Here is an 18,448-nt window from a genome sequence, read left to right as displayed (position 1 = left end):
GAACATATCACGTCATCGGCTAAAAGCAGTTAAATTAAGACACAAAAGCAGATGTGAATTCATTCTGTCCTTTTAAACTTGTAGATTTCAAAAAATATTTTTACTTCATATTTATCATGCTTAGTGTAATTGAATGAAATGTTTATAATTACATTGTTTATTATGAAAATAAATTCAAATGAACTTCTAATTTGTACCGTGTTTGACATTTCTCTGTGTAGTTTAGTTGCGGCACTTCGTAAGTGTGTGTTGTGCGTCTCGCTCCTGGCTACACACACATGCTTGTTGGATGAAGACGTAACCTCACTGGTGGGAAGAAGCCAGAGCTTGTGGAGCAGCAGGGAGGCTTCAGCTGCCGGGATGAACAGAACAAAACAAATGTCGTGTTTCATGCACAAACAATACAAGAAGGTCACACAACTGTTTGATTTGCCTTGCTACGAACCTTTACGATGAAGCACATGAGTCATCTAAGCTGTTTAAGGTATCTGTACATGTCTTCAGATACTGTAAATAGTGTTCAGTACTCTAAATACAACTTATTGGCTCGAAGCTTTCGACCACACCTGTCTTCAGGAAAAGGGGAACTTGTGTAACAAAAGTTTGCAGGTTTTCCTCGCGCGTGTCCCAGGGGTCAGTATCGGGTGGCGTTTAGTTGCCAAGCGATTAATACCCATACAATATTTAACTGCTACATCCCTGGTTGAATTCTGTCCTGGGACCGTAGTTGCGTGATACAACTCCTGTTTTCATCGTGAAACTTTCAGCTTTGTAGTCCATTTATTAAAATAAAAACTTCCAAGCGAGGTGAATTACCATCTGCTCTTCCTCAAACTGCAATCAACTCGTTTTCCAGACCGACTGAAATGATGTCAGACCATGAATCAATATTTTTAGACTTTTATTTCACATTTCAATGCCCTAGTGGTAGGATGAATGTCAATGCATGGTGATATTTAGAGCTGCTGTGGAATTACAACACTCACAGTTATGTAGATGGATATAATACTGGCAGGAAGAACGTTCCTTATTGCAGGAGGATAGAGATGTGTCTTTTTAATGTAATGAAATGTCTTGATATTTTCCATGTTGCTCTGCTGTTCATAATTAGGAAACCCATCATGAAGTATGACGATCTTTGAAAAAGCGTTCAATATTAGGAAGTTTTGTCGTAGCAATATGGGCAAAAAACACTCCATTGCAAACGTAATAGGCCAAAACATGAGTAACAAAATGTCAACAAATGCATAATAAATAAATAAATAAATACATAAATAAAAGCACATGCAAATGGTTAACAGGCAAACCCAAACAAAACAAGATTCTAGTAACCGAGACAATTTAGGCTAATGTGGGATTGTGTTTTTGAAGACAAGTTATTCGTAGCCACGTCATAGCCCTTTATCAAAGAGTCCCACCCTCTTAGGTTTTCACAGGATATCGTATAGACGAATAAAAGCTATTGCTAGAGCCCAACAAACCCAATAGCCAAAAACTAGTTAGAGCAAACACATGCACTCACTTTTACATTTTTGTCCCACAACACATCAAAGGTCCATTAAATGCTCTTGTGCTCCCTTCTCTGATTCGTCACCACTGCCTACCGACACGACTTCTGCCTGGGAAACAAGCCAGGAAGTAACATTCATCCATCGATCAGTGGTGTGGTTGTGCGTTCCCTTGACACGAAGGGATAATAAGGGCCCGTGGGAATGGTCTGAGGAGACAAACGTGGATCCAGGCACAAACAGGGCGGAGGACGAGTTTTGGTGCTACACACCCACAGCGGTCCCGTTCACTTGTGTGGGAGGCTGCGGGGGCAGTGGGCTGCGCGGCGGTCCAGCAGCAGGAGGAGGAACGGGGGCACGAGGAGCCTCTGCTGAGTTCCCCCTCACACTGATGTGCTCCCATCCTCCCTGAGGATGAAAACACACATGAATGAAAATAAATGACTTGCTTGCACATTACTTAACTTGTGCACTAGAGGGAGCCAAAAAGGCCACAACACACTGGAAACTAAACCGAATCTCATAAAGAATGAATACAAAATATCCTAAACTAGCTGCCTGGTTTTGCTGTTTGGTTGTTTGTTGCTACGGACACAACAGCAATGCTAAACAGGACGATTATGTCCTGCTCAACTGTGTTCCTCAGACTCAAAGCACTACCAGTAAAAATAGTACAACGTGTAGCTTGGTGTTGGTAAACTGAGCCCCTTCGGTTAACCACAAACCTTTTATGTCATATCTGTATCAGACATATTGTAGTCCTGCACTGTGGGATCTGTTTTTAAAGTATTGATAGACATTAACATTGTTGTTTTTGACCGAAAGAAAAATATCTTTTTTTTAAAGTATATATATATTTTTTCCAATTCCTTGAGTGCTGACAAGAAAAGCTAATATTAAGGGTCAAATGTATGCGTTTGTTATGTAACTTTTCCTTTCTTATTATGATTTAAATGTAAATTAGAAGGGGTATACTTAATGCTCGTGGACTCACCCCTATACCATAGTCCCAGGACTGGCCTTTGGGCTGCATGGGTCCGACCCCCAGCCTGTGACAGACAGCTCCAGGACTCTCAGCCGAGAAGCCTGGAACTCCCTCCGCTATGATCCAGACCTGGAGAGAACAACAGCACTGAGCCAAACACTAGCTATTCATGGTATATCAAACATATATAGTTTACACATACACATTTGCATACACTGCCATGTGCCTGACCTGGTCTAGCGGTCCCACAGAAACCTTGGTGACGTTGTTAGAGATGAGCTCCCAGGCTGAGCCCTGAGGGTAGCTGGGAGTGAGGCCCTGTCTGATCCACAAGTTACCTGTATGAAGATAAGAAGGGTTAACTGGATTTTCTCATGAAGTTTAAAACACTTTGTTTCCTGCCACTCACTGTTTTCATCCACAGCAAAGACAGAGGTCCTCCCAACAGACAGCTGTCTGAGAGTCTGCCTGGGGGGAGAAGGGATGTGGTACCAGCATTCTCCTGTAGGGGGACGAGAGCGCCACAAAGTTTACTAAGGAAAAGGATAGATGGTATATGCCGACACATTTCCTTATGAGCATTTAGATGTTAGCCTTGCAGGTGCAATGCGTGGTAACAGCTTCAGACCTGCAGGGTTTTGTGGGGAGACGGACCCTCTGTAGAACACAGCGCCGTCCCTTGCGACGGCCCACACCTGGTTAGCCCCGCCGATAGAGATGGACTTAAAGGGCTGGTCTGTGCCGACGTGCAGCCAGGAGCTTCCCTGTGGGATCAGACACACTGTAGTTAGAGAGAAGACGTTTGCAGTGAACAAGACGAATACAAACACTTTGATTTGATTACAATGACGTCATTGTAATTCCTTCAAAGATTAAGGAATATATTCAGTCCACCTGGAAATAGCTCCAGCTGCACTAACTGTAAATCTCTCTTAAGATCTAAAAGTAACTAAATGTTTAGAGTCAGAATTTTTTTTTTTTTTTTTAGCAAATCTCACCGCAGGATTTTGGGGGCTGACACCCAGACGACACAGGACGTCTCCCTTGTCGCTAAGGGCCCAGACGGGGACCTGCTCCATGCTGCTCTGGGCCAGGCATGGCATCAGAGAGATGTCACTGAGACGGATGGGTGGGACCTGCTGCCATGGACCTCTTAATATAATCTTACACTTCCTGTATGCAGAATATAGGAATATTTTAATGCCAAAGAAACCGAGTTGGGAAGCACAGAAATGTGAGCGAGTGTGTATGTGCGTTTGATTACCTCATCCACCTTCTGCGCCTGACAAAGTCTTTCATGGTTTTGTGGCCGTGAAACGTCCTGCAGGAGGAAGATCAGTCAGACAAATGGAACACCTGTCGTTCTTATAACGCGGATCTTTCTTTTACATCCTGAGAAATGACAATAACGTACGTGGGGAAGTCTGCCGCGTACTGCCAGCCTTCTTTGTCGGTCCCTCCAGGGACGTCGTAGTCCACAACCCACTCTGACACCTGAAACACAGATTGGTGGGGGAGAATAAGCCGCGGATGAAACAAGAAAGCCAATGCGGTTTCTATCGCACCTACCCAGGACCACTGAGGGGAGGGCGGGTGTGTGTTTCCTTTGGTGCACTCCTTTAGTCCGCTTTCATCACTCCACATAGGGCGGTCTGTAGGAAGTCCTCTGGAGGCAAAAAAAAAACAAAAGCTTTATGTTTTCAGAGTAATCTTTGACAGTCCTGTCAACAGCTACAAAGATTAAGATGAAAACACATTTGTACAAGATGAAATGTTCCTACTTGTCTGTATATCCTGTCATCGGGTTCCACCTTTGATTCTCATACACATGGACACTCCTCACATCAGTCTGCTGGTGCAGCTGAACGGCATCTCCTGCTGGAAACACAAGCAGGCACCAGAATGTGACGCTAGCAATGAATCAGCTACAGATGTGGTGCATACATGTCTCTACAGACGCAACGGATGCTTTAGCATTTACACACAAAACTGCAAGCTGAACGTAAGAAGATTGATTATTTATTGTGTGTTAGCCAGTAAATAATTAGATAAGTGACATATATTTGACATTTAAAGAAAAAAACAGCTCTGCAGCTGATGAATATTTTCCTTAGAGATTTTTGTACCAAATATAGATTATGGAAAAAGCCAATTTAAAATGACGTGGCTTTTAAGATAATGTAAGCTTGAGAAGTTTTACAATATATATATATATATATATATATATATATATATATATATATATATATATATATATATATATATATATATATATATATATATATATACTTGATACATATTTAGGCAGATCAATTTTACTGGGCCACTTAAAATGTTTTATTAAAAAAATGACCATCGATGATTTCTACATACACTGAAAAAAAATGTACACTTTTCCTTTTTTAAGTTGAAATAAAAAGATTTTTCTATGGACACAAAATCCTTATTTCTCTCAAATTGGGTGAACAATTTGTCTTGAATTGGTGTTAGTGAAGACGTCTCCTTTGCCACAAACACCACCTGTCCACCTGACAGGTGTGTCCCATTAAGATGCTGATTACACAGCGTCGTTATCACACAGGTGTGCCTCGTTCTGGTCACAATAAAAGGCCACTCGACAACATGCACTGTCGTCACGCGACACCATGTCACAGTTTTGAGTGTGCCATGTGCATGCCGACTGCAGGAGCTAAACGCTAAAGACCATGATTAGGTAAATTACACCTGTTTACCCTACTATGAAACGTCAAAATGACTGTTGTGAAAAAAGGTCTATTCCTTGATGCTGAACACAAACAGCAGAGCACACCTGTGTAATAATGATACTGTCTAATCAGCATCTTCCTGTACCACACCTGTCTGGTGGATGGATCAAGTGCTCACAAACACGGATTCAAACACTTCTACACAAACTTTGAGAGCAATAAGCTTTTTGTCTGCATACAAAAAGTATTACATCTATTATTTGCACCCTTGATGAATGGTAGCAAAAAAGGATTTATATTTTTTGTCAGTTTATGAATATCAAAGAGTCAAGTTGTGTTAATAACTGAATTGTGTTTTAAATTTGTGGGAAACATATGGGTAAGTTTACCCGGGGTGGACTGTTGCCCAAAGTGCCCACTGTAGACCCAGGCGGTGCCGTCCCACCCGGTGCCCCACACCAGCCCCAGACTGTTAGACTCTACACAGCGCAGGTGGCCCGGGACCTGGCGCCAGAACCTGCAGCACCATACAGCGGAAGCACCCGGTGTTAGCCACGTTATTGTGAGCACACAAGAGACAAGGTGCAGAGTATGGAGGAGATTTCACCATGCAGAGCATGTTAGCGTGTTAACTGACATGGAGCAGAATTAAGACAAGGTAGGCATAAAGAAACTAGATCTACGGGAAAGAGAGAGAATGAAAACAGGCAGACAGAGTGTAGTATTCGGTATCGGTCTCACATGAGGTCACAGGCCAGTGTGTGTGCAGAGGCTTCCAGGGAGAAGGACGGCTCGTGGACCATGATGTCTCCCTTTGAGGTTGTGGACCACAGGGCCTGTCTGGATGAGGGTCCTGTGATCCCGCGACACTCACAGCAACAGTCCGACAACAGGCACAACTAAACACACACGACATACCCAGAAACAACAGGCAACGTAGTCAGCAATGAGCTTCAGCTAGTAAGCGTAAATCCCACTAAAGTAAAAGATGAAACATCCTACCGAACATGCGGCACGCTAAGTTGCAATTTTAACTTGAAGTGTTCCTCTGTGTGCCGTCAAATATGTAGTTTTCTGTGTAACCGTTACCCAGTCATTCATGTCCTTTTCAGTTTGTGCCGCCAGGACCAGAGGCCACCTCTGTTTGGTCCTTTGCGTGGTGTACACAGCAAAGGCATAGTGGCAGTCCATGATCACTGGAACCAGCGCTGTCACTTCATGTATGTATACATGAAGGTACTGGAGGAGAAAAAGAGAGAAGGAAAATGAGGATGAAGAGACTGAACAGCCGTGAGTAGACAGGTGAGTATTTAACTGACCGTAACCAACCTTTTTCTCATCGTACTGTGTGTAGTAGACAAAGAAAATGCTGTTCTTCCTGCCGTCAGACTCTGTGGACTGCTCAAGAGCAACGCCCACATCCACCCAGCGCTGCGGCTTCCAGTCTCTCCACCAGCGCAACGTACCTTTACGCACCCACACCGACTGGCGAGGGAAACAGGAGGACGTGAGCACATAGAGAGGAGATGTGATCAAGACAAGACAGAGGAGTTTTAGTAAAGTGTCCAACACAAGCAGCCAGTCTTACGTGGCTTTTCTCCAGTGGTTTCTTGCTGATCTCCTCTCTGTGCTGCTGCTGCTGTTGTTGTTTGCTCCACGCTGCCGACTGCACTGGAGTCAGAGACAGGGAGCTGGTGAGAGGACCTGACAGACAAGTCAGGCGTTTAGACAGACAGACAGACAGACAGACAGACAGACAGACAGACAGCCAGCCAGCCATAGAGATGACACGCACCGTATCTTTCTCCACAAGTAAAAGCCCGAACACACAACACAGAGTATAACAGTCAAAAACGGATAAACAGATAAACTGACATCACTTCATTGACATGCAATTTTCATAAGCCCTCATCTCATTTGCAGCTTTTACTATCTCTTATATATTTTTCAAAGTGTTTTTTTTTCTAAGATTGTTCATTTAATGGTCGGTAAATACACATAAATACTTAATATCACTAGCTGCCCATGTACCTGTGGGACTAAGCCAGCTGATCAATGAACTTGCATCAACATCGCAGCCTCCACCAGAGATCCAGGTCCACACCGGTGCGTCCTCCTCTCCAACACCCTGAGAGGTCCCGAGGGTCCCCAGGGCGCCCGACGAGGGCCCCGCCGCCTGTGCACATCGAGCCGCTTCCGCTCCCTCCAAATCCACATTCATCCAGGGGACGTCGTGTCCGACAGTCTCGGGGGTCGGCAGTATCGGAGCTGGGGACGGCTCCTTGACTTCTTCCTGCGGTACCTCTGTGACGGGGAGTTGGGGAGTGGAGCTTTTGTCCCGGTCTGACACCAGGCTGTTGATGAAGCTGTCGCTCGCAGGGATAAATGGTTTGGGGGCATCCTGTTGTAAGGCCGAGGGAGGGTCCTCTGTATTCAGGGGAGGTGTATGTGTGTCATTTCCCCCTAAAGGGACAACAGAGGAGGCCGCTGCCTCCAGGACTCGGACGTCTTCAGTGCCGTTTTGTGGATCAGTAGGACCCAACTCTGAGTCGGAGTCAGTGCAGCTCAGAAGGGAGCTTTTTGAGGCCTCGGCCAGCTGCCCACTGAACTCACACTCCTTCCTATGAAACACAAACACATATGACTGAGCAGGAGAAGATAAGGGATATAATCAGATTAATTACGAGATTCAAGGAGATTAAACTTGATCATTTATTCATACAGACCTGGGTGGGATAACCTCTTTGCTATTCCCCCATTGGGCAGCAACAGGAATCCAGCCGTTCCCACTTGGTTCAGACAGCGTCACGCCCATTCTGAAATACAGGCCTCGGTCCTCACCGACCGCCCACACCTGACAAAAAAAAAAAGACAATCATCACACGCGCACACGCACCTGTTGTTTTTTTATTGAATCATTCATTAAATTGCTAAGAAGTAAATTCAGTAACAGCGACACAAAACTAATAGGATATAAATGGCAGAATCCTGTCCAATAAAATAGAATAACACTTGTCTTCACTCTTCGAAGGTGTATCAGTAGCACTAGAAGGTCACAGGCAACTGTTACTTTATAAGGCCATATACTGTAACACTGGCACCTGCCACAAGCTATATCCATAATTATCCATATCCAACCCTGAAATATGAAATATGGGACATGATGACGACAGCCTGGCCAGCTTCTAATTAGGGAGTCTCCCGTATGTCAAGCCAGTAGGAATATAGTCTGGGGATATATAAGGCTGGGCCTGAGGTGCTACTGCCGGGACATTGGCTGGACTCGTGTTACAGGGCGACCGCGGGGCAAGACTCAAGGCCCGAGGTAGAAGGGGGAGACGAGGGTGAGAGACGGAAGGGGAGGAGGTGTGAGGTGTTGGTTTGCAGTGCTAGCAAAGTCCTCAGCAGTGAGATACGGAGAGAAAGCCCCTCTGCCCCTGACCCCAAACCCTGATCTGGCTCGTCCTGAAACCAGATCTAAAAGCTGAGGGTAAAGTGAATCGGTCAGAGGGGAATCAGCTAGAGTGCTTGCAGTAAGGTCAAAAAGGCCAGAATTATAATGTTAAACGAAATGATTGATAATAAAATGTAATTGACCAAAATATATCCAGTAGGGCTGTGTTGTGGTGTCTAATACATTTAAATGTTACAGTTTTAAAAAAGTTTTTCCCTCATAAAAACACCCGACATTGTTGAACCTACGTATTTTCTATATAAACACAATTACGTTAAGTTGATTTAGTCTTTTTAATTATATATTAAATAGGACACTCAATATATTGTGATAAGGCTGAGGCTCTCATCCAAAAAGTTGTGATGGTGAAATTATCAAGAGAAATCTTTTCACCTGCTCATTGAGTCCTACATCCACCAACATCATCTCCCCTCCGATGCTGATCCAGCCGGAGCCACAGGGGTTGTGGGAGTTCACGCCACGCCTGAACCACACCTGGAAACATGCACAAACACACATACAGATGTGTTACCATCACAGTGAACAACAGCTAGTTGGAGTGTGAGGAGTATTGATTCACCTTGTAGTCTTTAGTGACCACCCAGACCACACTGACTCCAACAGCCACATGGAGCGCTTCAACCTCCTTTCCTGGTGATTCCACCTCCACCCACGATGTGCCTGATGGAAGAAAATGCTGCATGTTTACTGACGCATGAAGGGAAGATCGTATGTTAGCAAGCCGCCAGCTTTACCTTTGTAGTTTTAGTTATGTGTAAGAGATTCTGCTCTCCAAAGCCAAACCTGGCACCTTTTGTTCACGTGACATTGAAGCTTAAACCATCATAGTTCATCATTACTTATTTGAAAAATGTAGAGATGTATTGCTGCCGATAATATTTGCAGGGCAGTTTATATCTGGCTTGTTTTCTTTGGTTCTCACCAATCTGGTGAAACTTGCACTCTGGATTATAGTCAATTTCCACCTTTTCTGAAAAGTTTTGTGTCCATTCTCCAATTATATATATAAATAAATAAAAGTAACCTCATATACTATAATGCTTTAACAAAGAAAACTCTTTCCAATTGTCATAATAATAACAAGCAATCTCGATGAAGAGACACAAAAGGTCATACATATACTGACACAGTTCCCACAATTTACAAATCATAACACCAGAAGGGTGTAAATGTGAATTACAGTGAATACTGACCAGTCGGGCTGTCCAGGCTGAGGCCAGTACGGACCAGCAGGTTCCCATCCCACAGTAAGGCCCACAGGAGGTCTCCGGGGCCAGCCGATAACTGAGCCACCTCCTTGGGCACTTCTACCTCCTCCCATCCGGAGCCCTCTGGGACCCGAGGGTGGATGCCCTCCCTGAACCACACCTGCAGGGTAAAGATCTTAAGATGGGACTGGGTGGGGCATGGCAAAGCATGATGAATAAGAATGTCTCCATCACGAATAGAGCATCGAACTGATGCATACTTTTATACTATATGTATAGAGGATTCAATGGTCTGCAGAGCACCTTTAAGTTTGACAATGTTTGAATATTGTATGAAGTCATACTGCCCTCCTGTGGCCAGAAATGAAAAGTGAACTGCACCAAAAAGCAGCGCGATGCAAAAATAGCAAAGAGGACCTAAATTTAAAGCATTTTATCTCATGTTAGCCCTTATCCGTGGAGTGTTCAACAGCAGTGTAGAGGTTGTCGAGAGAGGAATACACACTACTGTGAGCAGAAGGGCATAGTCGGTGCTGCATCCACTTTTCAGGAACATTTACAAAGTGTTTTCTAATAAACACCAGGATTGCAAATTCTTAAAACCATAGTAGCGTGGGGAGCATGTAATCCTTCACTTCAGCAAAGTGTACTACTTCACAAGCACGAAAACATTTGTCACAAGACTGGTGGTCCAGCAGACTGACCTCTCCTTGTTGGGACACGCCCCAGAGGTAGGGATACCTCCCAGACTGGTCACTCATCTCCCAACCACCGCAGCTTATGTCACAGAGCGGCAGCGGCGGCTTCCTGGGATAGTCCAGGGGGATCTGCAGAAAGACAGCGGCTTTGCTTGAATCTTCAATCGCACCTGTACTCAACTTTTCTACACCGATATTTCTAGAGTGTCCACACTTTTGCCCAGGTGCCTTGTGCTGTGTATCTCCTGTAGCGGATCCACCGCCTGCGACGAACACAAGAGTTCCACTTCTTGTCCGGGGAGAAGTTGGCGGGGAAATCGACCGCATACTCCCAGGCCTGAGGAGACACACAAACAGACCCTCACTGGAGTAGTGTGTCAAGTATGGTTACACAATTTATATCACGTGCATCAAAATTAGAAAGACAGACAGATGCACAGACATACATTAAAAAAAGGACTGCGTGCTGTTTCTTACCCCAGTCTGGTTGGGTTCACAGCTCTGATCCACATACCAGTCTCCCTCCCACTCCCAGCTGCGGGAGGGCAGCTCAAAGCTGTGGAGCGGTTGAGGATTCAACCCGGTCACGTCGCTCCACGGCCAGCGGTCGGTGGGCAGCAGTGTGTCGGTGAAGCTGTCCACCGGGTTCCACCTCTGGAAACACGCACACAGAGCAACAGCGCATGAGCCTACACGACATACAGCGTCTACTTTGCAAGTGCCTCGACCTACCTGGTTTTCATAAGTCTCCTCCCGGTATCGGATGGAGGTTTCACTGGGCGTTATGTTGAGGTAAACATGGTGGTCGCAGCCGATGCCCCAGCAGCGGCCCTTCCCCGCAGTGACACGCTTCAGCTCCAGCAGCAGGTCATCTGCACGCTCCCAGCGCTGGCCGGCTGTGGAGAGGCTGTACACCCTGCCGTACACATCCACGGCCCACAGCAGCGTGATGGGCATGATGGCCCCTGAATGGACACAGCGAGACAGCACTCATGTATTTTATGACATCCTGAAGAGATACAACCTTGAGTGAAGACTACATTTGCATTCATCCTTAAATATGAATAAGAAAGAGAATTAGATACATCAAAGAAATGTAAATGTAATGAGATTTGCCATATTGTCAGAATTATGTGGTTATTTTCTATTATTATATTCCAACTTTACTTTCAAAGTTTGGACTTCAGTCTTGAATTCCGTCTCATATTTAACCTTAATCATGAAAACAAATTCTTGGTGTTCTTTTTTTTCTTACTTTTTCTCAAAATTGTGAGATACATTTTTGAATTCATTTTTTTTAACAACTTAAACGTGGAAACGGGCTTTTAACTTGAAATTTCTGACCGGAAGTCAGTTTATTCTGTTTGACGCTTGATTGATACTAATCCGCTACAATATTGACAGTCACTATGCCTCAACCACCAATCATACAGGCCTGTGTGCGGTTTATTGACATTTTGTAATATTACGTAATATGAATTATTTTGATCTCATCCAGCATCCAGAACTTTATTCTCGCATTCAAAAAGACGAAACTAGTGGCTGTAAGAGCAAAGATAGCCCATCACATTAGACTAATTTCCTATAATTAACTTAACCTTTGCGTCTGCAGTGCATCTTTACACACGCACACACACGCACACGCACACACACACACACACACACGTCACCTCACCTGAATATAGGTGTCCGATCCGCGGTTGTCAAGGGAATATCAACACACGCGACGTGACATCAGGTGCAGCAGCCGACACCTGCCATCACGAGGCGCGCGCTGACACGTTCAGAAAACCCAAGTTAGTGAACAGCGGGAGGAAGTTAAAACACGCAGAGCAGCGGCCAAACACACAGATATGGAGTCGAATGCCGCAAAGTCGACTATAAGCTGTTTACATCTCCAAAGGGTTCAGGCATCGGTCCGCCGACCCCCGGAGCCTTTCACCCACGCCGCCATCACTTACAGACGAGGCTCTGTCAAGAGCAACCCCTTTGGAGACGAAAAGTGAAGTCATTCATGCATATTCCGGCTACGGGGTTTTAATTCACGTTCCGGACCGGAGGAATGCTCCGTCTCTAACTCCCGAGACCACAACAGGAAATGGAGGAAGCGTCGCTCTGATTGGGTGAGGCTCTGCAGAGCGCGGGATCTCGCCCTCCTATTGGTGGAGCCAGACGAGCTCCTGACACTCCGCTGATTGACGAGCATATTTTAATAATTTATTCAGCGCCAGTTGAATTATTGAAGTACGAGGTTGGTTTTACATGTTTGGCTACAGGTCGGAATATTTCATCGCCAACCAACAGCTCGACCAAGACAACTTTCCTATTAAACCCTGACGTTTGGTATTAGTGGAATGTAACTAACCACATTAACTCAAGTACTGTAGGTTTGTAGGTACTTTTTTATGTACTTGAGTATATGCAACCTTGTACTATTACTTCGCTACATGTGTCTGACAGCATACTTGCATTTCAAATCATAATTATTTTTTTTACCATTTCTGTGCAGTTAAGTAATTAAGTGTCTCCAAATTTGGTGATATTAAAGAATATTTTATTTTTATAAACTAAAGGGGCGCTCCCTTTCTGTGTTGAGGACTTACTTCTTAAGAAAATAGAGTATTAAAAACATAACCTCTCAAAAAAACGTATCATCACAAAGCTGAAAACAGAGCTTTATTTTCTTGGTTGACTTTTCAGATATGCTTGGTTCTCACAGGTGGTAATCCTGTAAAATATGATGCATTGCTAATCAACTGTATATAAAAGAGCTAAACTTAGCACAACAACGACACTGAAATGCAGTAAACATGATAATAATAATGTATTGTATAGTATTATTAATAAATATGACATATGTATATGACGGACTAAACCTCTGAACTCGTGAATGAATCTGAGGATGTAAATCCAATATTATGCAACATGAAGGGGTACTGATAAGGAGAACGGCTGCTATGCAAAGTGTGAACACACTCGATATCTAACCTGATGAATCGCGTGCCGCTGACTTCATCACGTGAGCCATCGGGCCTGCCAGTCTGCACCGGGAGGTCACGGTGCGCCGGCTCTGCAGTGCACACTGCATGCAGCACTGAGCCGTGTAGTCTCATGTACTGTCGCTTTAAGAAGCCTCTCAGTGCGCAGGGGCGCTACAGCGGCGCATCACATGATTCCTCTCTTGTGACAATCCAGACAGAAAGGAAAAGCCTGCGTGAGTTCCAGCTGAGTTAGAAGACGCTGTGATGACAGATTGCTGTCGCATTGGTGCTAAAGAACTCACTATTAGGAGCGACATGGAGTTAAGTTAACTATAGGCAGAGAGAGTTGGACCATTCCTGTCTTTAAAGCGGACATTTGGGAAACATTTAGGGGTTGTTGCGCCAAAAGGGGACAAAGTTGGCGCATGGAGAGGGACGAAGTTTCATTTCTGCGCAGCGTCTTTCCTTTGTTTTTGTCGCCACTGCGAGACAACCGACGTCACACGCGGACAACCAACGTCAAGTAACCGGAGTCCAGTGTCGTGGCCGAAGAATTAAAAGTTACGGGCAGACCAAACGAGTCAAACTTGAGGACGCACCACGTCGGCTGAGATGGGCAGCAAACCTCTCCTTCAGGACAGACCTCCAGCCTACGCCAGCGTCCCGGGGGCATATGACTACGGCCCGCAGCAGCCCGGCTACGGGGCCATCCCCTCGCCGGCCCCGCCGCCATACCCGTACCCCGATGCCCAAGGCAAGTAGCCCCGTTCACGTTGCACGCGGCGTGACATGCTCCACATTTACCGGAACGTGCAGCGGCCGGACGGGAAGAGAGGTCTCGCACTCCCACTTCCGTCTCCGTTTCAAGTCCAGCTTTAAAGGCCGCTGTTTTGTGACTCGAAACTCTCGGAGCTTCACTCTCTTTTCGTCTCAAAAGCGGGCACAATTTGAACCAACAAGTCTGAGTAAAGGAGCAAAAACGCGGAAGGCAAACAAACAAGTTTCGTTTATCAGGTGCTACGCATGCGCAGTAGGGCACTAGCCATGTCTGGTATTTATACTGACCAGGTTTTAAAGGTAGTATAGGCTAATATGAGTGCTCGCTTCACCAGAAATCGGCTTTACAGTCGAATGATTTGCGGTGTCAACACACAGTCTGGTGTTTTTGTTATGGGAAGCGACAGCATGTGAGAAGGACACAAGTTACGTGCTGGAGCACCAGACCTTGGGCATTACGTCTCTTTTATATGAGGGAATCACTCATCTACTGACTGATTGCGTAAGAGCTGCAGTGACAAGGAAGTTACTCTGTCCTAAAATCAAATCTCCTTTGGGGTAGTTGCTTGTTACTTCCTATTTTCTAAACGACATGTTCTAGGTCTTCTGTGAAGATTAAAGTGTGTTTGTATTTGTAGAGCTAAACAAGCATAGTGACGGTATCAAAGTTTACTGCGTCGCTAAAGGATAACTGCGGCTGGACCCAGGTGGTAAACATCACAGAAACAAAATCAATATGGCCGGAGGGTCAGTGAAATGAACGTGTGAATGCCAAACTGTCCTTCAAACACACTCGCAACACAGTCATAAAAAAAAGCCAAACATGGTATGGTGACATGGTTAATTGGTTTAAAACAAACCCAAATATATTCTCTCAACCACAGGGTTCCCACCTGCACAAATGAGCCCTGCCATAGCTCAGCAGCCCTACGTTGGGACTTACACCATCTTACAACCGTCTGTAGTGGTGGTGGGGGGCTGCCCCGCCTGCAGGTGAGTGTACACACACACACACACACACACACACACACACACACACACACACACACACACACACACACACACACACACACACACACACACACACACACCACACACACACCGAGATGCGTATAGAGCTGTAGATTAGCTAACAGTTAAAGATGAGCGTCCTGTGCTCACTGTGATGAGGCCGGTTTCTGTCTGTGCGTCTTCATTTGACCTGGATATTTTCAATGTGGGTGTCTGTCGGGCACACACTGTGACCAAACGTTAAGCGGCTGTGACTTTCAGTTTTGGGAGATGGTTATACATTGGTTTCACTGCGCCTGAGTCAACTTCCCGTCAATCAGATGATTTCAGCCTCAAACATGTGACGTGGGCAGATCCAGGCCAAAGTGGCTTCAGGACACAGTTCATAAAAGCAAATTTAAAAAAAAGATACCCTCTCATCCAATTGTTGTGTGTGTGAATAATGAAATGGAGAGTGTGTATCTGCTCCAGGGATTTAAGGGAGCAGGCTGGGCAGCTTTTCATTTTATAGCATGCGAGGGCTATTGTTGTCACGAGGTGAATGAATACTTCTGTTCACATGGTTAATATGTGCCTGATCATTTACTGTCATGTATGCGGCTTCCAGACACTTTGTGATAACTTGCACAGCAGTATGTCGTTTATGTCCACAGTACGTAAGACCTTCAGAAGTCTTGAGTGTGTCTGGCAGAGCTTTTGTCGGCATTTGCTGGCCATGGCCATGTTAACTAGAAGCCACAGTTGCTGGCACCAGTGTACAAATACATTGTGTAAATACTCACTACACAACACGTGGTGTGCTGTGGTGCCACAGTGGATCAAACACTGTCGGCTTATGTAAGCATGCCCTCTTTTAGAAGCTATCCCGACTTTTAATAAGGTCAAACGTAGGTCACCTCTGCGGCAGAATCTGATATTGTCAGTTTAACTAAGGACTATTCATCATGATTATTTCTACTGTATCTACATCCCACAAGTCAGAAATCCATATTTAAGTGAAAAGTCTGTTTTTACAGCATTAGCGTGAGGGGCTTTCCAAGGCAGCTTTTAATTTCCCGTCTCTTTAGGGTCTCGGTTGAAACATTGCATTTCTTAATTCCTTCTTGAGGCCTGCAGCAGATTTACTGGCCTTGCTGATTGGTGCGGGCGGTCATGAGACCGCGGTGAGCACTTTGCTCACCGTGACTCTGGATTACAGCTGCTCGGAGAGCTTCAACGCTCCCACTTCAAAACCCGTTTCTTCAAGTTCTGACAATCATTTGTTATTGGTTGTCTTCATGTCACAGGAGACACACAACTTTTCTAGATTGAACTTTATCTTTTCGCCTGTTTGTAATACTACTAATAAGTACTGTAAGCCAAATTCTGAGCAACCTTTTATACCTTCTAAAAGGGTGCATGTTTGTACACTTTTAAACAGGAAGTAAAGTATTGGCAAATCTAAGTTTGAGTTCATTTAGGTCAGACTTGCACGAGGAGGTGTCTTCCTAATTGCTGTTTACGGTGTAATGTCAGGACATGGTTCAGATTGGAGATAATAAAGAGAAACTTTTGTAATCTTTCATCACAATGTGATACTGCTCAGACCTCGGCCTTCTACGACCTTTTTATTATAATAACAAACTGTACATTGTTTGTTCTGCAAGACGTGTACATACTTCCTAACAGACAGTTTGTGGAGGCATACACCCGCAAGACGGTACTTCTAGTTTGTGATGAAATGTGTGTGTGTGTGTGTTACAGAGTTGGTGTCCTGGAGGATGACTTCACTTGCCTGGGGATCCTGTGCGCCATCTTCTTCTTCCCGCTGGGTCTCCTCTTCTGCTTCGCACTGCGTCAGAGAAGGTGTCCCAACTGTGGCGCCACCTTCGGCTAGAGGGACCAAACCACAGCTTGTGCACCTGCTCGCGCTCCCTTGCATACACACACACACACACACGCACACACATAATCCAGCATTTATGCCTCTTTTATTTTGTTATCTTTTCTTAATATTGCACATTGCTGTTGCCATTATGTTATGTACAACAAATTATCAAGATGATATTACCGTGAATTATGATGTTTTATTTGAGGCACGCGTAGAAATCTATTTTCATTTGCCAGTTGAGGATATATTCTAGCACATGTACGTGTCCAGCTGTTGTCAGTGCCTTCACTACATGCTGAGTGATCATCAGAGATTCCATCAGTCATGATTTCTCCTGTAGATTTTAGCTCGGTTATCCAAGGATCTGAACAGATTCCTTCATGTTTTTTCAAGCCAGAATGAACGAAAACATGCGCTTATGTTTTTTTTTCCTTCCTTTTTCTCTTTGGTGGCACACTGCATACCCATTAGAATGCTTAGCTTTTTCCGGAAACATAAACTTTTTTTTTTTTTTAGTTTGTTTTTGGCTCAGTGTGTCACAGGGAAAGCGCATCCAACTTCATCTAAAAGAAAAGAAAGACGTAAACTGTCCCGTCTGAAACGATGGACTCGTATCAGACAGAAAGCCTGCACCATTTTGTCTGTTTTTGTTGATACTATTTCTAGGGGCCATATTTGCACTGATAGTTTGTTTGACAACTATTCTGCTGGGTTGTGCTTTTCCAGGGCCAATGCAGACCTCAGGTACATACAATCTGAAACGCCCTCGACTTTACAACCTCAATCACTGTTTTACTTCAGACTTCTACCTACTTCGAGGACTCTTATGTCAAAGCGCAGACTCCTCCTTTAACGTGCAGAGTTTCAATTCAAGGAAGCATGCTGAGAGTGAAAACTGCAGAAATCTCTCAATCATGTGTATAAATCTCTGGATTTTTATCTTGGTACTCTGTGACAAGTAACCCTGCCCCATTCCTCCCAATCAGACAATCAACTGAGAATGTCTTTGTCCCTGTATCTGCAGTGTCTACGTCTTCCATCTCAGCCAGATGTTAATAACTGTCCTTGGCAGAAAAGAGAGAGAGAGAACTGGGTGGAAGTGATTTTTAAAGAAAATCTTGCTTTAAAAAACACACTACGCACGCTCTTATGATTGAGGTTCTTACTTTTTATATCGGTTACTGTAATTAAAAATGAATGCTACTTATGTTTTTGACTACTTGCTTGATT

At 44.7% G+C, this 18,448-nt stretch overlaps 2 protein-coding genes across 4 annotated transcripts; one reads left to right on the top strand and one right to left on the bottom strand.

Annotated features, from left to right (window-relative positions):
- Positions 1 to 904: 904 nt before the first annotated feature.
- Positions 905 to 12,658, bottom strand: tecpr1b (tectonin beta-propeller repeat containing 1b). 3 transcript variants are annotated; one of them, XM_068579106.1, is made up of 25 exons: positions 12,255 to 12,658; positions 11,312 to 11,544; positions 11,057 to 11,233; positions 10,794 to 10,916; positions 10,586 to 10,708; positions 9,867 to 10,041; positions 9,233 to 9,333; positions 9,046 to 9,147; positions 7,925 to 8,052; positions 7,230 to 7,819; positions 6,787 to 6,902; positions 6,528 to 6,683; positions 6,288 to 6,437; positions 5,940 to 6,097; positions 5,588 to 5,715; positions 4,275 to 4,371; positions 4,063 to 4,159; positions 3,908 to 3,987; positions 3,758 to 3,814; positions 3,492 to 3,666; positions 3,122 to 3,257; positions 2,903 to 2,995; positions 2,725 to 2,831; positions 2,503 to 2,622; positions 905 to 1,916 (listed from the first exon to the last, which is right to left on the bottom strand). In XM_068579106.1, exons 2-25 carry the CDS (start codon positions 11,534 to 11,536, stop codon positions 1,773 to 1,775), a joined length of 3,558 nt encoding a protein of 1,185 aa, XP_068435207.1. In that variant the 5' UTR covers positions 11,537 to 11,544; positions 12,255 to 12,658; the 3' UTR covers positions 905 to 1,772. The 3 variants fall into 3 exon arrangements, with proteins under 3 accessions (XP_068435207.1, XP_068435208.1, XP_068435209.1); XM_068579107.1 differs by having other exon boundaries at positions 4,275 to 4,368; XM_068579108.1 differs by having other exon boundaries at positions 6,787 to 6,869.
- Positions 12,659 to 13,764: 1,106 nt separating this feature from the next.
- bri3 (brain protein I3) lies at positions 13,765 to 18,412 on the top strand. The gene is made up of 3 exons (XM_068578735.1): positions 13,765 to 14,314; positions 15,222 to 15,330; positions 17,092 to 18,412. The coding sequence occupies exons 1-3, from the start codon at positions 14,173 to 14,175 to the stop codon at positions 17,222 to 17,224; spliced, it is 384 nt and encodes a 127-aa protein (XP_068434836.1). The 5' UTR covers positions 13,765 to 14,172; the 3' UTR covers positions 17,225 to 18,412.
- The last annotated feature ends 36 nt before the right edge of the window (positions 18,413 to 18,448 follow it).

This window comes from Clinocottus analis, unplaced genomic scaffold (genome assembly GCF_023055335.1).
Source record: "Clinocottus analis isolate CAN_PGR_092001 unplaced genomic scaffold, fCliAna1.0.p SCAF_16, whole genome shotgun sequence".
Lineage (NCBI taxonomy): Eukaryota > Metazoa > Chordata > Actinopteri > Perciformes > Cottidae > Clinocottus > Clinocottus analis.
This window is presented reverse-complemented; position numbering and strand designations above follow the sequence as displayed.

Coding starts and splice junctions, on each gene's coding strand:
- tecpr1b (XM_068579106.1), bottom strand. CDS start 11,536: ATGCCCATCACGCTGCTGTGGGCCGTGGATGTGTACGGCAGGGTGTAC. Junction 10,709..10,793: donor CACAAGGCACCTGGGCAAAA/GTGTGGACACTC, acceptor GTCTTTCTGCAG/ATCCCCCTGGACTATCCCAG. Junction 10,042..10,585: donor GCGTGTCCCAACAAGGAGAG/GTCAGTCTGCTG, acceptor TTTACCCTGCAG/GTGTGGTTCAGGGAGGGCAT.
- bri3 (XM_068578735.1), top strand. CDS start 14,173: ATGGGCAGCAAACCTCTCCTTCAGGACAGACCTCCAGCCTACGCCAGC. Junction 14,315..15,221: donor CCCGTACCCCGATGCCCAAG/GCAAGTAGCCCC, acceptor TCTCAACCACAG/GGTTCCCACCTGCACAAATG. Junction 15,331..17,091: donor GGGGGCTGCCCCGCCTGCAG/GTGAGTGTACAC, acceptor TGTGTGTTACAG/AGTTGGTGTCCTGGAGGATG.